The 27,234-nt window shown below is 42.6% G+C and overlaps 1 protein-coding gene across 1 annotated transcript in view; it reads left to right on the top strand.

The window, feature by feature from the left end:
• LOC139389930 (E3 ubiquitin-protein ligase DTX1-like) overlaps positions 1-27,234 on the top strand; it is a 70,002-nt gene that overhangs the window by 38,129 nt on the left and 4,639 nt on the right. The window contains exons 3-8 of the mRNA XM_071136965.1: positions 1,616-2,396; positions 15,395-15,456; positions 15,613-15,774; positions 25,001-25,062; positions 25,195-25,353; positions 25,733-25,894. Coding sequence (XP_070993066.1) covers positions 1,616-2,396; positions 15,395-15,456; positions 15,613-15,774; positions 25,001-25,062; positions 25,195-25,353; positions 25,733-25,894 — 1,388 coding nt within the window. The remainder of the gene's footprint in view (positions 1-1,615; positions 2,397-15,394; positions 15,457-15,612; positions 15,775-25,000; positions 25,063-25,194; positions 25,354-25,732; positions 25,895-27,234) is intronic.

Below are 27,234 nucleotides of genomic sequence, written 5' to 3'. Positions count from 1 at the left end.
CATGTGCGCTACAAAACCACCCGCTAAAAACCACGCTGGAATTAAAGGGTTACTACACCCAACAATGTAAATAAAATAACATATTCTAGACCTCAAAAGTGGTCCCCTGATGTGGTATAAACATTGTTGTGGATTTTAGAACATCCAAATGTGTTGTTTTTCTGTTTCTTTCTTTAAAGTGTGATTTTATTTTAGGGTGGAAACCTGAAAAAAGAAGGGAAAAGGAAACCTTGAAAAACAAAACAGATTTTTATAGGGCCCTATGTTTATATTTCCTTGGTGAAGCTAAATTGATGCCCAGCAGATAAAAAGTCTCCACATCATCAAATATTTATAAGGCTAGTGTTAGTTAACTCAGCGTTTAACAAGAGAGTGTGGTGCTGCTACACACCCATTGAGAGGGTCTGAGACGTGAGAACACACACACACACGCACACACACACACGCACGCACACACACACCGCCTAACAGGGAGAAAGAGAGAATGTGTGTCTGCTGCATGTTAATGTGTCCCACAGGAGAGAACACTAAGTGATAAAAGCCTACTCTGTAGAAGAGCTGTTCACTCCATCTCATCCTCTATCCCCACCTGAGGCTCTGGGTATACTACTGTAAATCAACGTGCTGGATGAGTAATTGGTAGTCAGGAGTGAAACAGTGAATAAGTGATACAGTGAGTGAGCTCATTGAATGGATGGAACAGTGGTAGCTATGAGTGAGTGAGTGTGAATTGGTGAGTTTTATCCTAACATCAGGCATGGGAAGTGATGCATGAGGGAGAGAGTGAAGAGAGTGTGTGTGTGTGTGGAGGAAATTGAAAGTCAATCAATAGACCACCGAGGCAAGGGGAATGAGGGAAGGAATGGATGACTGACTGCCTGGGGAGGTGAGTGACAGAGGCAGCTGGCTGTGTGTCTGTGTGCAGAGGTTCTCAGCAGCCTTCCAAATGAAATGAGCTGCCAAGCCAAGTCCTTTAGCACAGTTTGCGGCAGGGATTCAAGGTCAGTGCTGTTGATTCTGCTGATGCGTTTTATTCTCTGGTGCCAGTGATGCTGTGCTGTGTGTCTGGGGGAGACAGCCTTTTACGCCAGCCTTTCCCCCCACCACACACACGTCCTTCCTTCCATTATCACCCCGGTGCTCCACTGCAAGTTAGTGTGCATTTAGCTGTTAAATGAAATGGGGGAAGGGTGGTGGTGGCGGTCCTAGCCGTAGAGCCTGGATACCCTGGCTGGTGTGCTGTGTAGCAAGCAGGAGATGGATGGGGAGAGGTGTCCTGATTTCTCATGTGACCACAGTAATTGTGTTATATTGGAGGTGGGGGCTGTGAGGCCATCAGCGGGAGGGCAGGGTTACACCTCTGTCTCCCCTCCCCTTCTTCTTCCTCAACACAGAGACATGTAGAAAATTATGACTGTCATTTTCACATATTAGAATCTGGGTTACTCTTTGATTTTGAAGCATGCTTGGCCAATTTATTCAATGAGTTATACATTTAAATCCATGATTATTTAAACAAAAAGTGGTTTGAGATCTTGGTAAGTGAATCATCTATGATGGATATGTACAGTAGTTCTTTCCTCTGACCTCCTATCCTCTCGCTCTCTCCCTCCAGGCACCATGAGGCCGGTCCACAGGAACTTCTATGAGCCGTCGTCAGCCCCGGGGAAGGGTGTGGTGTGGGAGTGGGAGAACGACAGCGGCTCCTGGACGCCCTACGACATGGAGATCTGTGTGACCATCCAGAACGCCTATGAGAAGCAGCACCCCTGGCTGGACCTGACCTCTCTGGGCTTCTGCTACCTCATTGACTTCAACAGTATGGTCCAGACCAACCGGCAGAGCCAGAGGAAACGCCGCCTGCGCCGACGCATGGACCTGGCCTACCCTCTCATCATGGGCTCCATCCCCAAGTCCCAGTCGTGGCCTGTGGGCGCCAGCTCCGGCCAACCCTGCTCCTGCCAGCAGTGCATTCTAGTCAACAGCACGCGGGCCGCCTCCAACGCCATCCTGGCCTCTCAGCGTCGTAAGCTGTACGGAGGGGCCGCAGGAGCTCCAGGGGCCACAGGCACGCTCAATGTGGTACGGCAGAGTAACACTTTCGCCGGACCAACACTCTGGTCCCCAACCTCCGGTGCCGGGAGCAACAACATACAGCATAACAACATAAGTGCAGGAAGTGGCCAAGCTAAAGTTGAACAGGTGCAGTCGCCCCTGTCTAGTTCCAACTTCCCTTGTTCCCCGCCACTGCCGTCCCTTCCGCTTGCACATGGCCACTCCCACACCCATGCACACTCCCACGGCCACCATGTCATCATCAACGGGCAGAACAACCTGAACCGGCCGGGAACCCAGCGCATTTCCATGGGCACTGGTAGAGGAGCCATCCCACCAGGGTAACCAGGATTTATTTTGATTACATTCCACTATAGATTTGCAAACCAAAACCACATCTCTTTTAGTATGAACATTAGAATAACACACAAGCAGTAGGGACATAACAAAAGCACATTCGGCTAGTCTATAGATTGCTTTTTCAATGAGATGACAATACATTAAAGTAATTTGAAGGTAAAAAAAAAAAGGAAAATAAGAACACCATCTCGCTCTGTCTGTCTACCTGTCTAATGTGCCATACAGTTTTAGAATACATCTGTTGACATACTGTATACAGCGTATGTGTCTGGTGCATTGTGTTGTGTTGCATCACATTATGTCTCTTTGTCTCTCTCTCTCTCTCTCTCTCTCTCTCTCTCTCTCTCTCTCTATCTCGTTCTCTCTATCTTGCACTCTTTCTCTCTCTCTCTCTCTCTCTCTCTCTCTCTTTCACTCTCTCCCTCTATCTCGTTCTCTCTATCTCACTCTCTTTCTCTCTCTCTCTGTCTCTCTCTCTCTCTCTCTCTCTCTCTCTCTCTCTCTTTCTCTCTTTTTCTCTCTCTCTTTGTCTTTCTTTCTCTCCCTTTTCTATCTCTATGTTGTGTGTCTGCTGATTTACTGCACTTCTTGTTAACTGGGTGATCAATGGCTCTGCAGTGGGAGCTCCAGGTCCTGGGTGCATTGACAGCTCTACTGCCTCTCCTCTCCTCTCCTCTCCTCTCCTCTCCTCTCCTCTCCTCTCCTCTCCTCTCCTCTCCTCTCCTCTCATCTGCTCTTTCTCCTGTTTAATCTCGTCTCTCTACTCCTCTCTCTGCACTGGGGAGTGTGGGGAACTGTTCTGCTCTACATTTGAATCTTAGCATGGTTGTCCTGGATATCAAGCTTACACTTGCCTCAATAGACTCCAAATAGCTGTTTTCTGCTCAATGCCTCTAATTTTACCCAGTCATTTTTTACCACACAGTAAGCTATGTGTCATTATATTCTATGCGGAACACTGTGTGTGTTCTGTTGTTTGTGTGTGTGAAGGTGTGTTCAGTAAGCTATGTGTCATTATGTTCTATGCTGAACACTGTATGTGTGTTCTGTTGTTTGTGTGTGTGAAGGTGTGTTCAGTAAGCTATGTGTCATTATATTCTATGCTGAACACTGTATGTGTGTTCTGTTGTTTGTGTGTGTGAAGGTGTGTGAAGGTGTGTTCAGTAAGCTATGTGTCATTATATTCTATGCTGAACACTGTATGTGTGTTCTCTTGTTTGTGTGTGTGCAGGTGTGTTCTTGTGGAAGTGTATGCCTGTGTGTGTGCGTGTGTAAAGTTGTGCTCCCATGTAGCTGTGGAAACCCATTTGCCATGGAGGCAGAGATACACTGGGGAGAGGTGAATAATGGATCAAGGAAAAATGGGAGCTTGAGCAGAGCGATCCGACCCGAGAGCAATTTAGTGAAGGGAACTAGAGGAAAGTAGTGTCTAGAACGGTAACCAATACCGTTGTTCCTATCAAATCAAATCAAATGTACAGTATTTATATAGCCCTTCGTACATCAGCTGATATCTCAAAGTGTTGTACAGAAACCCAGCCTAAAACCCCAAACAGCAAGCAATGCAGGTGTAGAAGCACGGTGGCTAGGAAAAACTCCCTAGAAAGGCCAAAACCTAGGAAGAAACCAAGAGAGGAACCTGGCAATGAGGCGTGGCCAGTCCTCTTCTGGCTGTCCTGTTTTCTATCCTGTTTTCTTTACTAAAATAAACCCTCTGGTGATCTCATTTCATTCCATTTCATTCCATTTCATTTCATTCCATTTCCAGAGGCACAGTTAGACAGTATTGAAATGATACTGTCCTTCAGGCAGACTTCACAAGGCCTCGTTCTGTGTAAGGGAATGTGCGATGTTGGCAGTACATGACTGAGTGGACAGATGGATGCTGGAAACCTGAACATGTGAAACGTGTATTATTATTATTATTGTTGTGTGTGTTTATTTTTATTTTATTTTACCTTTATTTAACTACCTGTTCAGGGGCAGAACGACAGATTTGTACCTTGTCAGCTCGGGTGTTTGAACTTGCAACCTTCCGGTTACTAGTCCAACGCTCTAACCACTAGGCTACCCTGCCTGCCTGTGTGTGTGTGTGTGTGTGTGTGTGTGTGTGTGTGTTGTGTGTGTGTGTGTGTGTTGTGTTGTGTGTGTGTGTGTGTTGTGTGTGTGTGTGTGTGTGTGTGTGTGTGTGTGTGTGTGTGTGTGTGTGCGTGTGTGTGTGTGTGTGTGTGTGTGTGTGTGTGTGTGTGTGTGTGTGTGTGTGTGTGTGTGTGTGTGTGTGTGTGTGTGTGTGTGTGTGTGTGTGTGTGTGTGTGAGAGCCAGCTGAGAACCCCTGTAGTGATTTTTAAGGGTCCTATCAAATCAGAGGGCTGGAGTGGATGGAGTGCTCGTTTCTCACCCCTCTGCGCAGTGGGCGGGAGGGAGCTGTGAGAGGCTGTGGGAGAAGACTGAGAGAAAAAATGGAGCGAGACAGAGTGAGAAAGAGAAAGGGTTGAGGTGGAGAACAACATTTCCCAGGCGTGTGGCTCTGTACACACAGGATGAGTGTGGTTAACAACTACACACACAGGAGGACACAGACACGTGAACACCCTCACATATTCTCACCAGTGCATTGCAGACGGATAACACAGAAACCCACGCAGAATAGAAACATTTCAAGTTTTTTTTCTCACACACCTACACCCAAATATCACTTGTTTTATACATAAACTCATCAACTCACCGCGTCCTTTCTGTTCTCTGTGCTGATTTTGAAGCCCACTCAGGGTTGATGGTGTGAAGTAGCTGAAAAGAAAACATGCGTCTTGTCTGATGTTGCAGTAATTCTCTCCATAGTAAATCTTCAAATAACATGTTCCGTTCTGCAGCACTGTGTAGTAGGAATTTCACACTTGCCGGTAGTAGGCAGGTGCTATATTACACATCTATACACATTGTAAGTTGTCGCCAGTGACAAAGAATGTTGTTGAAATAATAACCTTGTGAAAACATGTAGGTGTTTATCATTTTTATTTATTTATTTCACCTTTATTTAACCAGGTAGGCCAGTTGAGAACACGTTCTCATTTACAACCACGACCTGGCCAAGATAAAGCAAAGCAGCATGACAAAAACAACAACACAGAGTTACACATAAACAAACGTAGAGTCAATAACACAATAGAAAAATCTATGTACAGTGTGTGCAAATGTAGAAGAGTAGGGAGGTAAGCAATAAATAGGCCATAGAGGCAAAATAATTACAATTTAGCATTAACACTGGAGTGAAAGATGTGCAGATGATGATGTGCAAGTAAAGATACTGGGGTGCAAAAGAACATAAAGATAAATAACAATATGGGGATGAGGTAGTTGGGTGTGCTATTTACAGATTGACTGTGCTCTGACACCTGATGCTTAAAGTTAGTTAGGGAGATATAAGACTCCAGCTTCAGTGATTTTTGCAATTCATTCCAGTCATTGGCACCAGAGAACTGGAAGGAAAGGCAGCCAAAGGAAGTGTTGACTTTGGGGGTGACCAGTGAAATATACCTGCTGCAGCGCATGCTACGGGTGGTTGTTGCAATGGTGACCAGTGAGCTGAGGGAAGGAGGGGCTTTACCTAGCATAGACTTATAGATTTCCTGGAGCCAGTGGGTTTGACGTTGAATATGTAGTGAGGGCCAGCCAACGAGAGCATACAGTTCGCAGTGGTGGGTAGTATATGATGCTTTGGTGACTAAACGGATGGCGCTGTGATAGACTATATCCAGTTTTCTGAGTAGAGTGTTGGAGGCTATTTTGTAAATGACATCGCCGAAGTCGAGGATCGGTAGGATGGTCAGTTTTACGAGGGTATGTTTGGCAGAGACTTTGTTGCGAAGTAGGAAGCCAATTTTAGATTTAATTTTGGGTTGGAGATGCTTAATGTGAGTCTGGAAGAGAGTTTACAGTCTAACCAGACACCTAGGTATTGGTAGTTGTCAACATATTCTAGGTCAGAACAATCCGGAGTAGTGATGCTAGTCGGACGGAGGGTGCAGGCAGCAATCGGTTGAAAAGCATGCACTTAGTTTTACTAGCATTTAAAAGCAGTTGGAGGCCTCGGAGGGAGATAGGAGTTAGTTTAATGAGCTAGTTTACGCTTGGATAATTTCAGGCTTAGTCTCAATCTCCTCGAACATGGTTGTTGTAATGTAGTCATGATTATCAGAGGTGGAGTGGAGCTTGCCTTAATACCCAGACTCCTTGCTACAGCCAAATGCTACGCACAAGGATGTTAGTTTCTTCTCTGCAATGAACGCATTCGGGTTAGTCTGATTGGTCCAGAAACTGATGGGTTTGGCCAGAGCCAGAACACAGGCGTGTAAAGCGACAGTTTGAAAAGTCGTCATTGACTTGATATTCTGATTGGTTAAGGACGATCCAATCAGTGATGACTTTGTTTTGTACAATGACCCTTGTGCGTCTCGTCACCGCAAACAACTTCCATAGTGGCAGTCTCAGACTAAAGTATGTAGCGAACGACAGAGCAGCGAAATAATTTGTGTTTATATTTACATTACAAGTCAAAAGTTTGGACACACCTACTCCTTCAAGGGTTTTTCATTAGTTTTACTATTTTCTACATTGTAGAATAATAGTGAAGACATCAAAACTTTGAAATAACAAATTTAGAATCATAGTACCCAAACAAATCAAAATACATTTTATATTTAAGATTCTTCAAATTCCTTTGCCTTGATGACAGCTTTGCACACTCTTGGCATTCTCTCAACCAGCTTCATGAGGTAGTCACCTGGAATACATTTCTATTAACATGCGTGCCTTGTTAAAAGTACATTTGTGGAATTTCTTTCCTTCTTAAACCTCTTGGAACTACCCATCCCGGATCCAGGAGGATTGTCATCAACTACACTAATTAGCATAGCGCAACGGTCAAAAAATATTACTAGAAAATATTCATATTCATGAAATCACAAGTGAAATATAGTGAAACACAGCTTAGCCTTTTGTTAATCACCCTGTCATCTCAGATTTTGAAATTATGCTTTACAGCCAAAGCAAGACAAGCGTTTGTGTAAGTTTATCGATAGACTAGCATAGCATTATGTCCAGCTAGCAGCAGGAGCCTTTATTCACAAAAATCAGAAAAGCAATCAAATTAACCGTTTACCTTTGATGATCTTCGGATGTTTTCACTGACGAGACTCCCAGTTAGACAGCAAATGTTCCTTTTGTTCCATAAAGATAATTTTTATACCCAAAATACCTCCTTTTGTTGGTCACGTTATGTTGAGAAATCCACCGGAAATAGTGGTCACGACAACGCCGATAATAATATAATATCGACAGAAACATGGCAAACGTTTTTTATAATCAATCCTCAAGGTGTTTTTCAAATATCTATTCGATAATATATCAACCAGGACAATTTGCTTTTCAGTAGGAGCGAGAGGAAAAATGACTTTCCTGAATCAGAGTGATTCCTTTACGCAAGAATCACTCTGAGAGCCCTCAGCTGGCCAAGTACGCAATGTAGTCGTTTACGCTCATTCTTCAAAATAAAGGCCTGAAACTACGTCTAAAGGCTGTAGACACCTCAGGGAAGCCACAGAAAAAGGAATCTGGTTGATATCCCTTTCAATGGGCAATTGGGATGTATAGAAAGACAGGGGTTTCAAAATAAGAGTCACTTCCTGATTGGATTTTTCTCAGGATTTCGCCTGCAATATCAGTTCTGTTATACTCACAGACAGATAGTTTTTTCTATCCTAAGCTGTCAATTATATGCATATTCTAGCATCTGGTCCTGAGAAATAGGCGGTTTACTTTGGTAACGTTATTTTTCCCCCCAAAAAAATAGTGCCCCCTAGTTTCAAGAGGTTAATGAGTTTGAGCCAATCAGTTGTGTTGTGACAAGGTAGGGTTGGTATACAGAAGAGAGCCCTATTTGGTCAAAGGCCAAGTCCATATTGTAGTAAGAACAGCTCAAATAAGCAAAAATAAACCACAGTCCATCATTACTTTAAGAAATGAAGGTCAGTCAATCAGGAAAATTTGAAGAACTTTGAAAGTTTCTTCAATTGCAGTCACAAAAACCATCAAGCGCTATGATGAAACTGGCTCTCATGAGGAACGCCACAGGAAAGGAAGACCCATAGTTACCTCTGCTGCATAGGATACGTTCATTAGAGTTTCCAGCCTCAGAAATTGCAGCCCAAATAAATGCTTCACAGAGTTCAAGTAACAGACACATCTCAACATCAACTGTTAAGAGGAGACTGCGTGAATCAGGCCTTCGTGGTTGAATTGCTGCAAAGAAACCACTAAAGGACACATATAATAAGAAGAAACTTGCTTGGGCCAAGAAACACGAGCAATGGACATTAGATCAGTGGAAATCTGTCCTTTGGTCTGATAAGTCCAAATTTGAGATTTTTGGTTCCAACCGCCGTGTCTTTTTGTAAGACACAGTGTAGGTGAACAGATGATCTCTGCAAAAATAATTGAGTCATCTATTGCCTGTAAGCTCGATAAATTATTATATATATTTTCAAAGAAGTGTGGATCATCATTATTTGGACCAAATAGATTGAGCCAAATCTGTTTATGGTCCAATCGAACAGTTTGCACACTTGGTTCAAAATTATTGTTAATTAATATCATCACCCCTTTCAAGTTTCTTTGCCTATGGGAGAAATATATTTAGTCCCCCCAGTCCCTTTCCCATTAAACTTTGTCTAAAGCGGTGATGATACTGTTCAACAGTTTGGGGTCACTAGAAAGAGGAGTGGGAGGCCCCGGTGCACAACTGAGCAAGAGGACAAGTACATTAGAGTGTCTAGTTTGAGAAACAGATGCCTCACAAGTCCTCAACTGGCAGCTTAATTTTGCCCGCAAAACACCAGTCTCAACGTCAACAGTGAAGAGACGACTCCGGGTTACTGGCCTTCTAGGCAGAGTTCCTCTGTCCAGTGTCTGTGTTATTTTTCCCATCTTAATCTTTCATTTTTATTGGCCAGTCGGAGATGTGGCTTTTTATTTCCAACTCTGCCTAGAAGGCCAGCATCCCGGAGTCGCCTCTTCACTGTTGACGTTGAGACTGGTGTTTTGCGGGTACCATTTAATTAAGCTGCCAGTTGAGGACGGATCGTCTTTTGAGGGCTGATCGTCTTTTCTTATTATCTGTTAAACCATTACATTTATAACTAGCTATACTTATTTCACCACCTACCATAATGAGATACAAGTTTCAATTATACTTACCATAATATGTGTTTGAAAACTTACCATTAAGAAGTACCATGATAATTGAATGTTTATTTAGCTGTACCGTGATGTTTGCACTGTTAAGAATACTGCAGCGGTGACTAAGTAAACCTCTAATTGTCCTCTAATATTCCACCTGCTAAAACCTCTCCCCCATCCCAAGTTGGGTTGTCATCCCAGTGGCTGGCTGACCACCCCTTTACACATGGATCCTAGGGTCTTCAAGAGATAGGGGCCCATCCTTTAAAAAGAACACATGGTGCCACCTACATTACAGGTCCAGATTTGCAGCGGAATCATTTTGTGCTTGTCTTCTATGGCTAGTAAAGAGCATCACCTACTGGTCTGGGTAGGCATGTCACATTTGCTTTTCATATTGAGTTTCCACGGTTTTCATCTGCTATGCACTTTCCAACTGGCCTTTACTTTTGATCTTCTGTACCTGAATCACAAATGTCAGAACGTGTATCAGTAAAAACAACCTCAGAACTACGAACACATTCATCCAAAGTAGGAAGAAAGTGGAATTTAATAGATCTTTGTGTTCCAACAAGGCCTTTGATTCTTTGCCTATCTGGAGTGTACAGAGCACTCCTCTTATGAACGTTTCCTCTGTGATCATACCAAATGTTAAACTCAAAGCTTGCCATATATCTGGACATTGAGTTTCTCAGAGAGTTTTACAGTTATAGTAAAGGACAGAGAGGCAGTTTGCAGGTGTTTTGTTTTGTAATTTCAACATCAGGAAGTCACTTCCTCATCTCAACTTCCTCAATTCACTTCCGCATTAGAGCACAGAGAAACACAATCTAAGGTTTTGTGCTGTCAGACAGGAAATGTTAGTTTTACTTTATCTGTGTGTGCTAAAGATGGCTGAGGGGGATACATGGTAAGAGAGATCCTTTCTACTTGCACTACTAGCTTGTTTGATAATGAGGCTGTGAATAGTACTTTACTCTGCAATTGCCCAGCAGTTCTCTCTGCCCTTGGCTGAGTGAGTAAGGCTTGTTTTGGTGCTCATGTCTCCTTGTGTTAAGTGATTATTACCAACGTTGTCCTCTGCTCAGACTGGAGAGCAGAGCTAGCTCTCTAAAGAGGGGAAGCCAGTGGATGAAGCAGGGATTACACAGTCGTGTGTGTTACCTGCCCTTCTCTGCTGTCCACTAGACCCCCTAGCCCTGTCTCAGTCCTGTCTCAGTCCTGTCTAAGCCCTGTCTCAGCCCTGTCTAAGCCCTGTCTCAGCCCTGTCTCAGCCCTGTTTCCATTAGATTGAATTAAAGGAGAAATAACTGAATAAATCATGAAGGCCCATCCAGACCAAACCGATGCTATGTAAGAGATGCTCTGTGTCATTATTGCTTATTTGTCTGTTTTGAGAGTGCTTTGTAAAGTGCATTACTGATGTTGTTCTCTTCCCCTGGGCATAACCAGGGGCAGGGTCTGCCTTCCTCTCCCAGTCCTCCAGCACATCAATATGCGATTAAGCACTTTTTTAGTTTTCTCCTCTCCTCCTCCTCCTCCCTGTCTTCCTGGTGCATGATAAACAGACGATGAGATATAAGGGCTCCGTCAGCACTTCTGTAACTGGGCCTAATTTGGTCTCTGTATCCGGAGGAAATCACATTGCTCTCAGCCTAATTAATTCCTGCTCAAGTCAGGCTGGAGAGTCAGTCTTGGAGAGAGGGGAGGAGAATGAATAGAGGAGAAGAGAGGGATGGAGGAGAGGAAGGGTAGACGGGACTGTGAAAAGGGAACAGAGGATGAAGAGAGTGATAAGGGTTGATGGAGTGAAAGAGAAAAAGAGGTTACTGGGTCTGTATTCACTCATGGAATGTACTTGAAAGTGAAATACCAGAAGACTCCTGTGGTATTGTTTTAGTGTACTATACATTTGTAAGGTACTACCTCCTGATCAAATCTGAACACCAGTTTTAATAATAGATGAAAATACAGCTAAATGATCAGTAGATCTTAGGAGTGACTGCGAGGCTTTTCTGTGTGCAGCATGGCATCCAGCTGTGAACTCGTGACCATGTCCCTGCCCACACAGGGAGAGGAGCAGAGGGGGGATGTAGGTCAGCAGTGGCCCATCGCATGAATCCCAGCCCTAGCCCCAGCTGCAGGAAGGACCAGGTCACTGGCCCCAGAGACGGTCCCTTCCCTGAAACAGTTCAATGATAAAGAGCAGAGCAGAGAAGAAGAGGGATACTATAACCCTATTACACCCTGAATGTTGTCAGATCTTCAACCAAAACCTAATATTAAAAAAAAGGATCCAGAGTGAACAAATAACACAAAAATGTGATACTTGTTTCATTTTTCTGCAACACTCAATTCCCGTTTGTGAAAAAGTAATTGCTCCCTTACATTCAATAATTGGTTGTGCCACCTTTAACCGCAATGTCTGCAAGCAAACGTTTCATGTGATTGTTGATCAGTCTCTAACATCACTGTGGAGGAATTTTGGCCCACTCTTCCATGCAGAACTGCTTTAACTCAGCAACATTTGTAGGTTTTCAAGCATGAACTGCTTGTTTCAGGTCCTGTCAAAACATCTCAATCGGGTTTAGGTCTGGACTTTGACTAGGCCATTCCAAAACTTTGCATTTGTTGCTTTTCAGCCATTCTGATGTAGACTTGATTGTGTGTTTTGGATCATTGTCTTGCTGCACGACCCAGCTGTGCTTCAGCTTCAGCACACAGACGGATGGCTTGACATTCTCCTGTAGAATTCTCTGATACATAACAGAATGAATGATTCCTTCAATGATGGCAAGTTGTCCAGGTCCTGAGGCAGCAAAGCATCCCCAGACCATCACATTACCACCACCATATTTAACCGTTTCTGTTTAAATGTACAGTCAACTTAGTGTATGTAAACTTCTGACCCACTGGAATTGTGATACAGTGAATTAAAAGTGAAATAATCTGTCTGTAAACAGTTGTTGGAAAAATGACTTGTGTCATGCACAAAGTAGATGTCCTAACCGACTTGCCAAAACTATAGTTTGTTAACAAGACATTTGTGGAGTGGTTGAAAAGCGAGTTTTAATGACTCCAACCTAAGTGTATGTAAACTTCCGACTTCAACTTTTTGAATTTTGTCTAACGTTAGTAGCTAGTAGCCTTGTCAAGGATGCGTCATTCATTTCTCAAACTAAACTTGTTACAGAGCAAGCAGAACAATAGTAAGCCTTACATTTTTTGGTTGGAAATATCCCTCTGGTGTCCAAGTTGACCTATTTTTAAGATTTTACTTGGCAAGGCAAGTCAGTTAAGAACAAACTCTTATTGACAACAACTTGTAAAGCTCCCCCAGCCAAACCCTCCCATAACCCGGACAACACTGGGCCTATTGTGCACCGCCATATGGGACTCCCAACCATGGCCAGTTGTGATACAGCTCAGGATTGAACTCGGGTCTGTAGTGCAACGTGCGATGTAGCACTGTGATGCAGTGACTTAGGCTGCTGTGCCACTCGGGAGGCCATCGGTTGGTGGATATAAAGTCTAAGATCTTTGGTTGGCTGATGAAGAATTTCTTATTGGAATGATCATGGCCAGCTGGTTTTGTTATCATATCAACTGTGCCAGGTTATCCCATGGGAGCAGATAACAAGAAATATTCTATCACATTTTTCTATTTTATTTGGCTGATGCAGATTTTAAGACGCAGAAAAAGTTAAAACATTTTTCATGTTTGCAAGTGTGGACCAGGTGTTACTAAGAATAACTTGAGGGTCTTGTTAATTAAAAGCTTCAAGTTGGAGTTACTAGCTTCCCATATTTAGAAATGAAATGTGGCAAGAAATGCTGTTGTGTGTCTTTGTGCAACAAGAGTTTATATGGTTGAATGATCTCATGGTGTTAAAACATTACGCTTACAAATCCTGTAGCACTTACACTGTCTCAAGGTGCACTCGCGTGTGTGTATGCATGTGTGTGTGAGTGCCAAGGGCTCTTTTATATGTTGCTCTCTCCTGGTGAAAATGTATTGTTTAATCACAAACACTCTCCATGAAATTCCTGAATTATACATGTGTTTCAAGAGGCAGGCGCTCTTGATTTGAGATACTGTAAGTGCATGTTTAAATATAGGGAGGAATTCTCCCCTTGGGCAATGCCTAATTTGTTTTCGTTGAAAATGCCTGATTGTCTGCTTGAGCTGATTTGCGCGCACTGCAGACATGCCAGCACAATAATCTTATTGGCTCTTGGCCTTTCTCCAACACAATACATACGTTATTTTCAGCCTTCCTGAGCATAAATGGGCCACACATGCACACAGCTGTCTGACATGCATCATGCTATAGTATAGGCCATTACCCAGCTAGCTGACCTTGTCCTGGCCACAGCTTCATATCTCTACTCCTCTATGTAGCCCAGCCTGCATATCGCTACGCTAGTTCCCCTGAGAGTGAGTGGAGATAAGGCAGATCAGACCCAGAGTGTCCAGGACACGTGGGCCTTTGTTAATTCTGTAAAGCTCATTGAAGGGCTCCCCTGGCACAGGAACACAGGGTCTGCTCACATCAAAGCGGCCTTTCGTTAGGGATTTGTGAGGGAGGTGCTGAAGAGATACTGGGCTAAGGGTCCTGGACACTGCCTGTACATGGAAGAGAGAGACAGAGATGGAGAGAGAGAGAGAGAGGCTGGTGGGAGGGGCGGGTTCGTGTGGAGCACATCTAGTCAGAGCTGCTATTGGGGGAAGGGATCTCTTAGATCAATGGTATTAACGTTACATAATACCTTTGGGGAAGTAAGGCAGTTTTATTATTCTACTCTAATTCAGTGACGTGCTTCTTGCATGTACTGAAATACTGTGTAAGTTAATACAGGATAATAATTCAATCATCAAAGCAATGATCATTGCGTAAGCGCTAAACTGTTTTGGTTGTGTTGACATCAAAATGGCTTCCTTTTCTTCTATTTGGTCCTCTCCATCACCGCAGATCAGTTGTTCTTTTCTCTGCACATAGAGTAGCAGAAGCAGCAGCAAAATAAGCTCAGCCTGCGGTCTCTAACCCTAAAGCTCTAATCCTAGCTCTGACAGGTGACCTTTCCCTGCAGTCTGGTCTGCCCTGTGTGGGAGGGCACTCCATTACCAGACTGAAGCTGAGGCTGTGGTTTCTTAAAAGGGACTTACCAACACACACTCACACAAGCTCATCTTGACCCACATGCTTTGTTCACAGCTCTCTATCACTCCTATTTTAGATGTCTTTGCGAGTAAACAACTGTGGTTGTCCTCTCTCTCTCTCTCTCTCTCTCTCTCTCTCTCTCTCTCTCTCTCTCTCTGTGTGTGTGTGTGTGTGTGTGTGTGTGTGTGTGTGTGTGTGTGTGTGTGTGTGTGTGTGTGTGTGTGTGTGTGTGTGTGTGTGTGTGTGTGTGTGTGTGTGTGTGTGTGTGTGTGAGAGTGTGTGAGAGTGTGTGAGTGTGTGAGAGTGTGTGTGCTCTCTAAGTGTCATTCTGAATCATTCTCTGGGACAGCAGTGACTGTTGATGAGTCAGGCTGTCTTGTCTGTGTTTGTGGTGTAGTTGCTAGCTAGGACACGTGACTTGACCATGGACTCTTTCGCACAATGGCGACATATTCTACATCTGTGTAAGTGTGGCCATTCTGACTGAGGAAGTACAGTACTTTATAACAGTGACCTGTAGTGTCATTATGTTTAGTTTTCTGAAAACCGGACGATTTCATTTTGGACGTTTTTCTCTCTGCAGGGTCCCGGCCCTCCCTGTTAAGAACTTGACTGGCTCTGGACCAGTTCACCCAGCAATTGCAGGTAATGGTTCTATTTTTCTTCTCTTTTGCAATACATTTTATTCCCGTAGGCTGCATCTACACGAGTGCTTTAGTTTTCGCATTCCATTCTTAGTCATAATACTAAACCAACACTGCTCTTTTCTTTCCTGTATGTATGTATGTGTGTGTGTGCCAGGTATGACAGGTATCCTGATGTGTGCTGCTGGCCTGCCTGTGTGTCTGACCCGGGCCCCTAAACCCATCCTGCACCCGCCGCCCATAAACAAGAGTGACATGAAGCCGGTGCCCGGGGTCAATGGCATCCGCCGCAAGACCAAGAAGAAGCACCTCAGGAAAGGTAAGTACAGGTGTAGGATCTTAATTTGATCACCCTGTTGCAGGAGAACTTTCATATTATGCCAATTGTGGTGTAATTGAGGTTTAAAAAGGCTTCTGACATTTGTAATTTCCACTTTGAAATTTCAGAGTTGATTCTCCCTTAAGAAAAATGTATCAACCCCTACAAAAAATGCCCATTAATTAAAATCCATTCACATTTCCTGTTGCTGCAGGATTATTTTCCTGCTGTAGAAAACTGGCTCAAGTTAAGATCCTACATCTGTATGTATGACTGGGAGGGTTCCCATGGACACTGGAGGGGTGGGGCTGTCATGGAGTGTGAGAGGAATTATATTGAGACATTAAGATGTAAAGTAAATCTCTCCTCTGGATAATCAGAATATCTTTATTCGCTAAGAATATTTAAACATACCTGGTATTTGACTTAGTGACTAGGTTCTGCCACCAATAGACAATGTACAAACAGATAGAGACACAAAGTCAACATACAGGATATACAGTATAAATAGGGTAAACATACAACTCTGGAGAATACGATGATTTACAGTGATGACATACAATTTACAGAGGGGATATATCTATATATGGAGAGGTGTACATAGTGCAAATGCAGGATAGTGCAGTTATTATTATTTCACCTCATTGAAGGCAAGGTGCAGTGCTCGGCTCAATGCAAAGTTTTAATCCCTATGAGCCTGAGGGCCAGTTAGTGAGGGCCACAGTACCGGATAAGAAACTGTTCAGGAGGCAGCTGGTTTTGGTCATGATTGACTTGAACCATTTGCCAGAGGGGATTCTTTGAAGGATGGGGTGTCCGAGGTGTGGTCTGCGATGATCTTTCCTACACGCTTCCTTGTCCTGGAGTCGTGCAGGTCCTCGATGGAGGGCAGGTCAATCAATCAAATGTATTTAAAAAAAATAATACAAAAATCAACTTACATTGCTACATCAAACATGTGTAGCAAACCAAACACAGATATTAACAATGCTCAAACATACACAAAATATCAATAAAATACAAAAAAGAAACTATTTAAGTTTAATTATATTCACTCTGAAAATATCGTATTATAATGATTAATGAAGATGTTATTCTTTTTGTTATTAACTATGGTTAGTGTTTTAATAAGATAATTCAATTCAATCAGAAAAATGTGTAATTTTGGTATAGAATTTTGGAATTTTTGTTAGTGTATAAAGTATTTGGCAGCAAGAATTTAAAAAAAATTACAATAATTTCAGTGGTTTTGTTATCATTGCAATAGTAACATATTATATATTTAATGTTAAAAATATAGGCAGTGTTCCTAATGGTAAATAAGTACTTTGCAAGGTTTTCCCAAAATTCAGACACAAATTTACATTCAAAGAACAATTGAGACAGATTCTCACCTTCTTTTTCACAGAAAATGCAGATATCATCAAGAGCCACAAATATGGACATCATAGAATTACATGGATATATCTTATGCAAAATGTTGAAGTGCACTTCCTTAACTTTGTTTGGTATACAGTATTCGTAAGGTCTTAACCATGCATTTTTCCAGACAATGTCAGGAATAAGCATGTTCCAGAAAAACAAAAGTTGGTTTTGTGAATGAAGAATTTGTCTTTTATATTTATTACAACAAGATTTCTCAAGTAAGCCCACGCCTTCCAATCTGAGTTCTGGATAAACTTTGTGATCATTCCCAAAATTAAGATGACTTTTCACAAGTGTAGTTAGACCACCGGGAATGGCTTTGATCACAGAAATAAACTCTCTGAAAGGTATTGGAAACTCTTTCAATGTTATAAATTGTTCATATGTGAGAATATTACCCTTGTTGTCGAAAATATCAAGAACAAAGTCAATATTGCTCTCATGCCAGCTGGGGTAGAACAAAGACTTATTCCTTACAGTTATGTCTGAATTATTCCACAAAAGAGCTTTATGAGGGGAGAAATTGTGCAGGAAACATAGTTCCAGGCCAGTAAAGCTTGTTGGTGAAACCTAGCCAATTTAGCAGGAAATCTTTCAGGAATATAATTACATTTCAGTAAAAATTGAAGACCTCCCAATTTATTAAACATATTATTTGGAATGAAATACCATATTGAATCAGTATCGAGCAAAAAAAAATTCAACCAGTTTATCTTGGGAGTGTTATTTATGTCAACAAAGTCCAACACTTCTAGACCGCCTTCAGCTCTTTGGTTAGAAAGGACAGATTTTTTTAGTTTGTGAGACTTATATTTCCAGATGAAGTCAAGAAAGGTCTTATTGATCTCTTTACAAGTATCTGGATTTACACATAACGATAATGAGGGGTACACAAAACGAGACAGTCCCTCTGCCTTGGACAGAAGTACTCTCCCAAGTATAGAAAGATCTCTTTGTAGCCAATTATTGAATGTATTTTTAGCTCTCTTAATTTTAGGAGAGAAATGCAAATGTTGTCTGACTAAGTGTTTTTTTGACCGATGTATTCCTAAATATTTAACACAGTCCTTTACAGGAATATTTTCTATTTCTTTATCATCAGAGTCAAATAAACATAAGATTTCACATTTAGAAACATTCAGCATTAATCCTGATGCAATAGAAAATGCAGTTATAGCATTAAGGGCATGTGCGACCTGGTCTTTGTCTCTTAAGAAAAGAGTAGTATCATCAGCCAGTTGGGAAATTTTGATTTCTTTGTTAAAAATGGTTAAGCCATACAAATTTGCATCATTCAGAAAATCTAGAGATAGAAGTTCCACAACCAAAATGAATAAAAATGGCGAAATTGGGCATCCCTGTCGTACACTTCTGTTGATACTAAATATTTTGGAAGTATTAAGGTTTAGTAGCACAGAACTATTTATATCTTTGTAAAACATGCAAATTACTTTAATAAAATGTTCACCAAATCCAAAAAGTTTAAGAGACCTAAAGAGAAATTAATGTTCAATTGTGTCAAAGGCTTTACAGAAGTCCAGAAATAGGGCAACCGCATCTGAGTCAATTGCATCTGAATAATCTATAAGGTCCAAGACTAAACAAATGTTAGCGCTTATGTGACGGCCCTTCATAAATCCAGTTTGAGTCTCATTTATAATGGTATCTATTCCTTTCTTTAATCTTTTGGCATAAAGCAGAGCAATCAATTTGTAATCAGTATTTAATAAAGTAATTGGTCTCCAATTGTCAATGAGAGAAGGGTCTTTATCAGGCTTCGGAATCAGTGAAATAAGGCCCTGTTTCATAGTGGAGACCATTTCCCCTTTTTTAATGCAATCTTGAAACATATTGAAAATCGGGTCTTCTAGTAACTCCCAAAACTGTCTATAGAATTCAACTGTCAGGCCATCAGGGCCAGGTGATTTCTCTTTTTTCATTGAATTCAAAGCCTCTCTAATTTCTCCAATTGACACAGGTGAATCGCAAACTGAGTGGAAATCATCCTCAATTACAGGGACATAATTCTGAATGTGGCAAATGTAGCTTTCACAACCATCTTCCTGAAATTGAGAGCTGTAAAGGTTTTCATAAAAGGAATTGACTGATGATGATATTGTAATGGGATCTTTGCATAAAACTTTGTTCATTTTGAGTGCAGTTATAGATTTTCTTTTGTAGTTTCTCTTTTCAAGTGCAAAAAAGTAACTAGTGTTTTTTTCCCCAAAGGCGTCCTTTGCCAGATCCGTGTAAGTCTGTTCTAATTCTAGTTGTAAAGACCTGAACACAGACTCCTCTTCTTCAGATAGATTATCTTTCTTTAGAAAACTGTCAAGCTTGCTCATCAGCTCCTTTTCTCTATTGTTCTTTAATTGCATCAGCTCTTTGGCGCGTTTAATGGCTACCACTCTGACTTTATATTTGAAAAATTCCCATCTACTTCCATGACCCAAGTCTTTTCTTGCAAAATTATCTTTAGCTAATGATTTGATGTTTTCAATGAGATCAGTATCTTTAAGAAGTGTGTTGTTTCATTTCCAATATCCTCAAGTACCTTTTGATTTTTTAGTAGCTTGTAAATTCAGGGAAATCAAGTGATGATCAGAAAAGTGATGATCAGAAAACTGATGATCTACATCTATAACAAATTGTAACAAAAAAGGGGAAATTAGGAATACATCTATTCTAGATTTACGTGACATAGTTTTGTTGGTCCAGGTATAACCCTTAGCATCTGGATTGAAATAACGCCAGGCATCCTCAACACAGAGATCCTTGCATAATGTAATGATAATGTTACTGTTTTGAAGGTTTTGACTCGTTCTAGGAGGAAAACGATCAGCAGATGTATCAGGTGTTTCATTAAAATCCCCTGAAATAATTAGAAAAGCCTCTGAGTATTTGTTGCTTAAATCCTGTACTTTCCTGGTCAATTGGGTAAAAAGGGTCTTATTAGGAGCATGTGAGTTATGTCCGTATACATTACAGATGATGAAAATAGCATTGTCAAGTTTAACAGTTACTATGACCCATCTGCCGTCTTGTGAAGATGTGGATTCTAGAACGCCACCTTTAAACTTGTGAATAAGTGTCAAAACACAAGCAGAGTGATTTGATCCATGACTGAAATAGGCCATGTCTCCCCATTGTGCTTTCCAAAATTTCAAATCACTTTCACCCGAATGAGTTTCCTGAAGAAGGACAAAATCGGCATTACTTCGTTTACAGTATAAAAATAAAGCTTTCCTTTTTGTAGGATTTCTCAAACCCCTAGCATTCAGACTAACGATATTTAGTGAATTGAAATACGAACTCCTGCATTAAAAAATAAAGAACACTAATTAGATAACAAGTATTAATGTGAACAATAAAACAAACAGTGAACCTTGAGAGGATTACTCGACGGAAAACTACGCTCAGATGAGGTAGCGGTGGTTAACAGAATAACAAATCTATTTACTTCCTTTTCTTTGGCAAGTGTTCATCAGTTGTAGTTCGAACGGTACATGTATAATTGGCAGTACATGAACTGTACTCATGGTAGTACTCACAGTTCCAATTTGGTTAATGTCAACAGAGTTACCCAGTAATCGTTCTTCCTTCAATAAACGCGTATGGGCCCTTGAACCCTGCCTACTTTCCTTCTTGTCGCGCCTTCTGTATAAATTGCCACAGTTTCTCACTGGCAGTCTGATCCTGCGGTATCAGAGCTTCTTTGATGCGGAGTTTCTTCTCGTCCAGAAACTTGTTCCCCTTGGCCATTTTCCATATGATGTCCCTGTAATGGCGCATAGTTAAGCGCAATATGATATTGCGAGGGGGTCCATCAGATCTTCGTTTCCCAAGTCGATGTATCACATCAATCACGTCTCTTAGCTTGTCTTTGATGCATGGTGCCACTTTTCCCAGGATATTAATGACTACTTCTCTAATATCCTCTCCCTCTACCGCTTTTACACCTTGGATTTTCAGATTCCACCTGCGAGAGTACCTTTGAAGTTCAGCTACATTCTCACACAGCTCATTATTTTTGGATGGCATTTTCTTCAGCTCATTCTCTAGGAGCGTTATCTTTTCCTTGTTCTCGCTCACAATTCTGTGTAGTTGATTGACAGTTTCTGACAGATTATTGATCTTCTTTGATGTTTCTTCGGTAGCCCGCTCTATGATGGACATGTTGGAGAGCGTGGCGTCTTGTTTAGTAGACAGGGACTGGATTGCAGAGAAAAGTTCCGACATGGAAATGTCTTCTTTTACTTTTTTCACCAGTGGATTTTTACTTGGGGTCTGAGGTAAAGAGGTTGCAAAGATTTCATCCTGGTCAGCTTTGTTCTTTCTCTTGCTTGAGATCGCGGCTTCTTGTGTAGCCGTGCTGCTCTGGTCCTCGTGGTGGCTAGCTAGCATGTCAGCCGTCTTCTGTGAGACTTGGATATTTCGTCTACTTTTGTCTTTCTGTCGTGTTCTTCCCATTCAACTTGACAAAAACTAACTCTAAACTTATCCCATGTCCATAAAAAAGTTAGAGGTAGTTTCTTTCAGTATTAATAGCCAATATTTGACTGTTAACCACCTAACGCTCAATATTGCTTTGAAGAGCGCGAAAACACTCCCTCTCACAGCGACGCCATCTTGTAGTCTCAATCAAATGTATTTATAAAGCCCTTTTTACATCAGCAGATGTCACAAAGGGCTATACAGAAACCCAGCCTAAAAACCCCAAACAGCAAGCAATGCAGGTGTAGAAGCAGGTAGCTAATGGCCCTCTCAGCATATTGAACAATGCACTCCCGATGACCCTGGCGAAGGGGAAGGGAGGGCTCACGGTCACATTCACCACATTTCATTGGCTTCCCACCACATTGAAATTAACAGAGCTATTTCCACAAGCATAATTAAGATGAAGCTATTGTAGAGAGATGGGTTGATGACAATCCAGTGGTGATATGTGGTCGCTTTAGCTAAAATGGCACCAGGCCAATGTCAATTTGATGACGTGGAAACCATAGGCGTCCCCAGGGGACTGCCTGTCCTAATTGGTCAGTGCATGATGTGGGTTTTTCAGCCCTGCATCACTCTGTTCCACCCAGATGCCTCCGCCATCTCTCCCCTCCACCCCCGGGCTGCAGACCCAGGCGGGGGCATAGGGACGAGAGGACACCACGGATTGATAGATGGGTTGCAGCCAATTGTGCCTGCATTGATGCAGCATAGCCCCCATGGAGCGAGGCAGAGAGGGAAAGAGATTTAGGGATATCCTGTTCCGGCTTCCGCTGTAAAGGAAGCCAGAGAGGCCTTTGATCTAGCAAATGAAACCATCAAAAAGGCAATGCCGGAAAATGCATAATGCAGTCCTTCCCCATATCTCTCCCTCTATCGCTCTCTCTATATCTCTCTCTATATCTCTCCCTCTATCGCTCTCTCTATATCTCTCCCTCTATATCTATCCCTCTATATCTCTCCCTCTATATCTCTCCCTCTATCGCTCTCTCTATATCTCTCTCTATATCTCTCCCTCTATCGCTCTCTCTATATCTCTCCCTCTATATCTATCCCTCTATATCTCTCCCTCTATATCTCTCCCTCTATCGCTCTCTCTATATCTCTCCCTCTATATCTCTCCCTCTATCGCTCTCTCTATATCTCTCTCTATATATCTATCCCTCTATATCTATCCCTCTATATCTCTCCCTCTATATCTCTCCCTCTATCGCTCTCTCTATATCTCTCCCTCTATATCTCTCCCTCTATATCTCTCCCTCTATATCTCTCCCTCCATATCTCTCCCTCCATATCTCTCCCTCTATCGCTCTCTCTATATCTCTCCCTCTATATCTCTCCCTCTATATCTCTCCCTCTATATCTCTCCCTCTATATCTCTCCCTCTATATCTCTCCCTCTATCGCTCTCTCTATATCTCTCCCTCTATATCTCTCCCTCTATATCTCTCCCTCTATATCTCTCCCTCCATATCTCTCCCTCCATATCTCTCCCTCTATCGCTCTCTCTATATCTCTCCCTCTATATCTCTCCCTCTATATCTCTCCCTCTATATCTCTCCCTCTATATCTCTCCCTCTATATCTCTCCCTCTATCGCTCTCTCTATATCTCTCCCTCTATATCTCTCCCTCTATATCTCTCCCTCTATCGCTCTCTCTATATCTCTCCCTCTATATCTCTCCCTCTATCGCTCTCTCTATATCTCTCCATCTATATCTATCCCTCTATATCTCTCCCTCTATATCTCTCCCTCCATATCTCTCCCTCCATATCTCTCCCTCTATATCTCTCCCTCTATATCTCTCCCTCTATATCTCTCCCTCTATATCTCTCTCTCTATATCTCTCCCTCCATATCTCTCCATCTATATCTCTCCCTCTATATCTCTCTCTCATTATCGCTCCCTCTATATCTCTCTCTCATTATCGCTCCCTCTATATCTCTCCCTCTATATCTCTCTCTATATATCTCTCCCTCTATATCTCTCTCTCTCATTATCTCTCCCTCTATATCTCTCCCTCTATATCTCTCTCTATATATCTCTCTCTCTATATCTCTCTATCTCTCTCCCTCTATATCTCTCCCTCCATATCTCTCTCTCTATATCTCTCTCTATATATCTCTCTCTATATCTCTCCCGCCATATCTCTCTCTATCTCTCTCTATATCTCTCTCTATATATCTTTCCCTCTATATCTCTCTCTATATATCTCTCCCACTATCTCTCTCTCTCTCTATTTCTCTCTATATCTCCCCCCCCTCTCTCTCTCTCTCTCTCTCTCTCTATATATATATATATATATATATATCTCACTATATCTCTCTCTCTATATCTCTCTCTATATATCTCTCCCTCTATATATATATATATATCTCTCTCCAATACGTTCTCTCATCTCAATTCAAGGGGCTTTATTGGCATGGGAAACATGTGTTAACATTGCCAAAGCAAGTGAGGTAGATAATATACAAAAGTGAAATAAACAATAAAAATTAACAGTAAACATTACACATACAGAAGTTTCAAAACAATAAAGACATTCCAAATGTCATATTACGTATATATACAGTGTTGTAACGATGTACAAATGGTTAAGGATACACAAGGGAAAATAAATAAGCATAAATATGGGTTGTATTTACAATGGTGTTTGTTCTTCACTGGTTGCCCTTTTCTTGTGGCAACAGTTTACAAATCTTGCTGCTGTGATGGCACACTGTGGAATTTCACCCAGTAGATATGGGAGTTTATCAAAATTGGGTTTGTTTTCAAATTCTTTGTGGATCTGTGTAATCTGAGGGAAATATGTGTCTCTAATATGGTCATACATTGGACAGGAGGTTAGAAAGTGCATCTCGCTCGCTTCTCTGTCTCTTTCCCTCTCTTCCTCCCTTCCTCCTTTCTCTCTCTCCCTCTCTCTGTTCCCCAAATGAGCAAACAAAGTGTTGGGGTAGGAGTGCCCGCCTGTAAGCGTGTTAGAGGTGTAAGCTGTGGGTGAGCTCTGTCAGCCATACTAGCTTGGTTTCACACTGGGATTAGTTTAGTGTGTGGGTGATGGCTCATTGTTCTATGTCACTTTGAAGGTGATCTCCTGTTCAACATCACACCCAGTATTATTCATACTCTCTTATTGAACTGGTCTGTCTCATCATAATAAACTAGGGCTGTGGTACTTAAGAGCCAGACCAGTCCCTGGGTTTACCTAGTGCTCAAATAGACAGCATTCACTTCTCCTTATGCAGATCTATCTAGTCATGTTTTCCTTTTAACCATATCCTTTCAATGTTGTGTTTTGTTGCTAGGGAAAACCCCAGAGGATGTGGTGCGGAGATACACGGAGAAAGTGAAGGTTGCCCCTGATGAGGTAAGGAGAGTCCTGGGTGACACACACTTCAATACGGTTTGAAATCAATATACTGTACAGTGTATCATTGCTATGCATCCCAACCCTGCAGTCAGATACAGTAACTGGTGCCCACTCACTTTCCCTTCCCAGGACTGCACCATCTGCATGGAGAGGCTGGTGACGTCATCGGGCTACGAGGGTGTCCTGCAGCACAAGGGCATAAAGCCAGAAATGGTGGGCAAGCTTGGCAAGTGTGGGCACATTTACCATCTGCTGTGCCTGGTGGCCATGTACAACAATGGCAACAAGGTGAGAAAGGGCATTCGCGCCAGCGCTTGTTATGGTATCAATATGATATTGATATGGTATCAACCATATCGTAATATGATATTGTATAATAGTGGGTGAAATTACACACCCCATTTGATGTGGTGTTATACTTTGATATCATTCGATTAGATGAGATTAGATTGAGATCAAACTAATTCAGAACAGGCCTTAGTCTGCCAAACACAGTTCATGCTCATTTTAATGCATAACCATGAAACAAAATGACAATTACTTGTTTTATTAAAAGTCAATTTAGTACAGAAGGTGGCTCGATGTTCATGAAGTCACTCTAGATTAGATTCCATTTGTTTGATTAGATTAGTTGTGAATATTGAACATTTAATGTGTCCCTGTCCAGGATGGCAGTCTGCAGTGCCCCACCTGTAAGGCTATCTATGGGGAGAAGACAGGCACACAGCCCCCTGGGAAGATGGACTACCATGTCATCCCCCACTGCCTGCCCGGCTACCTGGAGGCCAAGACCATCCGCATCGTCTATGACATTCCTGCTGGCATACAGGTAAGCACGACTCACGACGTGCCACCCTTATATCCGCCACACTCCCACGTCCACTCATCCACTGGCTCTCCTTCCTAGGTCTATTTTCTTCCATCTACGTTGGTATAAGACTGCTGTGTCTGACATGAGGATGCTTCAGAGGGTATTTGACTACGTGCTTAGTGTTGCTGAGGGGGTTGAAGTGTCCCAAAGCCGCGTGACTGCATCTTTGTAAAGAGAGAGAGAACGATTCACCTCCTCTCTTTGCAGTGGGCGGGGGCGGTCGAGAGGAGGGAAGATGGCTGCATATTTCATCCTGACTGCAGAGCGGAGCTTTAGTAGAGTCAATGACCTTTATTTTCAGAAGAGCAGACTTAGCCTCAGTCTGTCCTCTGCCCTCCACACTGCAGCAGCACATCACACCACAGCCCACTCACAGTGCCCCATCACACCACAGCCCACTCACAGTGCCCCATCACACCACAGCCCACTCACAGTGCCCCATCACACCACAGCCCACTCACAGTGCCCCATCACACCACAGCCCACTCACAGTGCCCCATCACACCACAGTCCACTCACAGTGCCCCATCACACCACAGCCCACTCACAGTGCCCCATCACACCACAGCCCACTCACAGTGCCCCATCACACCACAGCCCACTCACAGTGCCCCATCACACCACAGCCCACTCACAGTGCCCCATCACACCACAGCCCACTCACAGTGCCCCATCACACCACAGCCCACTCACAGTGCCCCATCACACCACAGCCCACTCACAGTGCCCCATCACGCCACAGCCCACTCACAGTGCCCCATCACGCCACAGCCCACTCACAGTGCCCCAACACACCACAGCCCACTCACAGTGCCCCAAACACACCACAGCCCACTCACAGTGCCTCATCACACCACAGCCCACTCACAGTGCCCCATCACACCACAGACCACTCACAGTGCCCCATCACACCACAGACCACTCACAGTGCCCCATGTCGTGGAAATTTCCTGTATTTACCAAATCATGAGAGCAAACCACACACAAGTCAGAGTTAGTTATCACAAAGTCCATCTTTAATTATATGAGCTCCGTCACAACCCTGTGACTCTCAGATGTTCAGTGTCTATCAATGAATTCTCTGAGAGTCCCTTACACATTGCAACTGAGATCCTTTATAGCAAAGACACACATAGCCAGACAGCATAGGCATAATTTATCGTTCAGCTTTGTCTCCTAAACTATGTTCTTTTCTCAAACTCAGAACCATAAACCAATCCTCCATATCAACAGGCATATATCAAATCCATCCTATCTTGACAAGATCACAGAGACACATTTACTGGCACACAGACATT

Source organism: Oncorhynchus clarkii, chromosome 30, assembly GCF_045791955.1.
Source record: "Oncorhynchus clarkii lewisi isolate Uvic-CL-2024 chromosome 30, UVic_Ocla_1.0, whole genome shotgun sequence".
Taxonomy (NCBI): domain Eukaryota; kingdom Metazoa; phylum Chordata; class Actinopteri; order Salmoniformes; family Salmonidae; genus Oncorhynchus; species Oncorhynchus clarkii.
The sequence above is the reverse complement of the archived record's forward strand: the minus strand, read 5'-3'. Positions and strand labels throughout refer to the sequence as shown.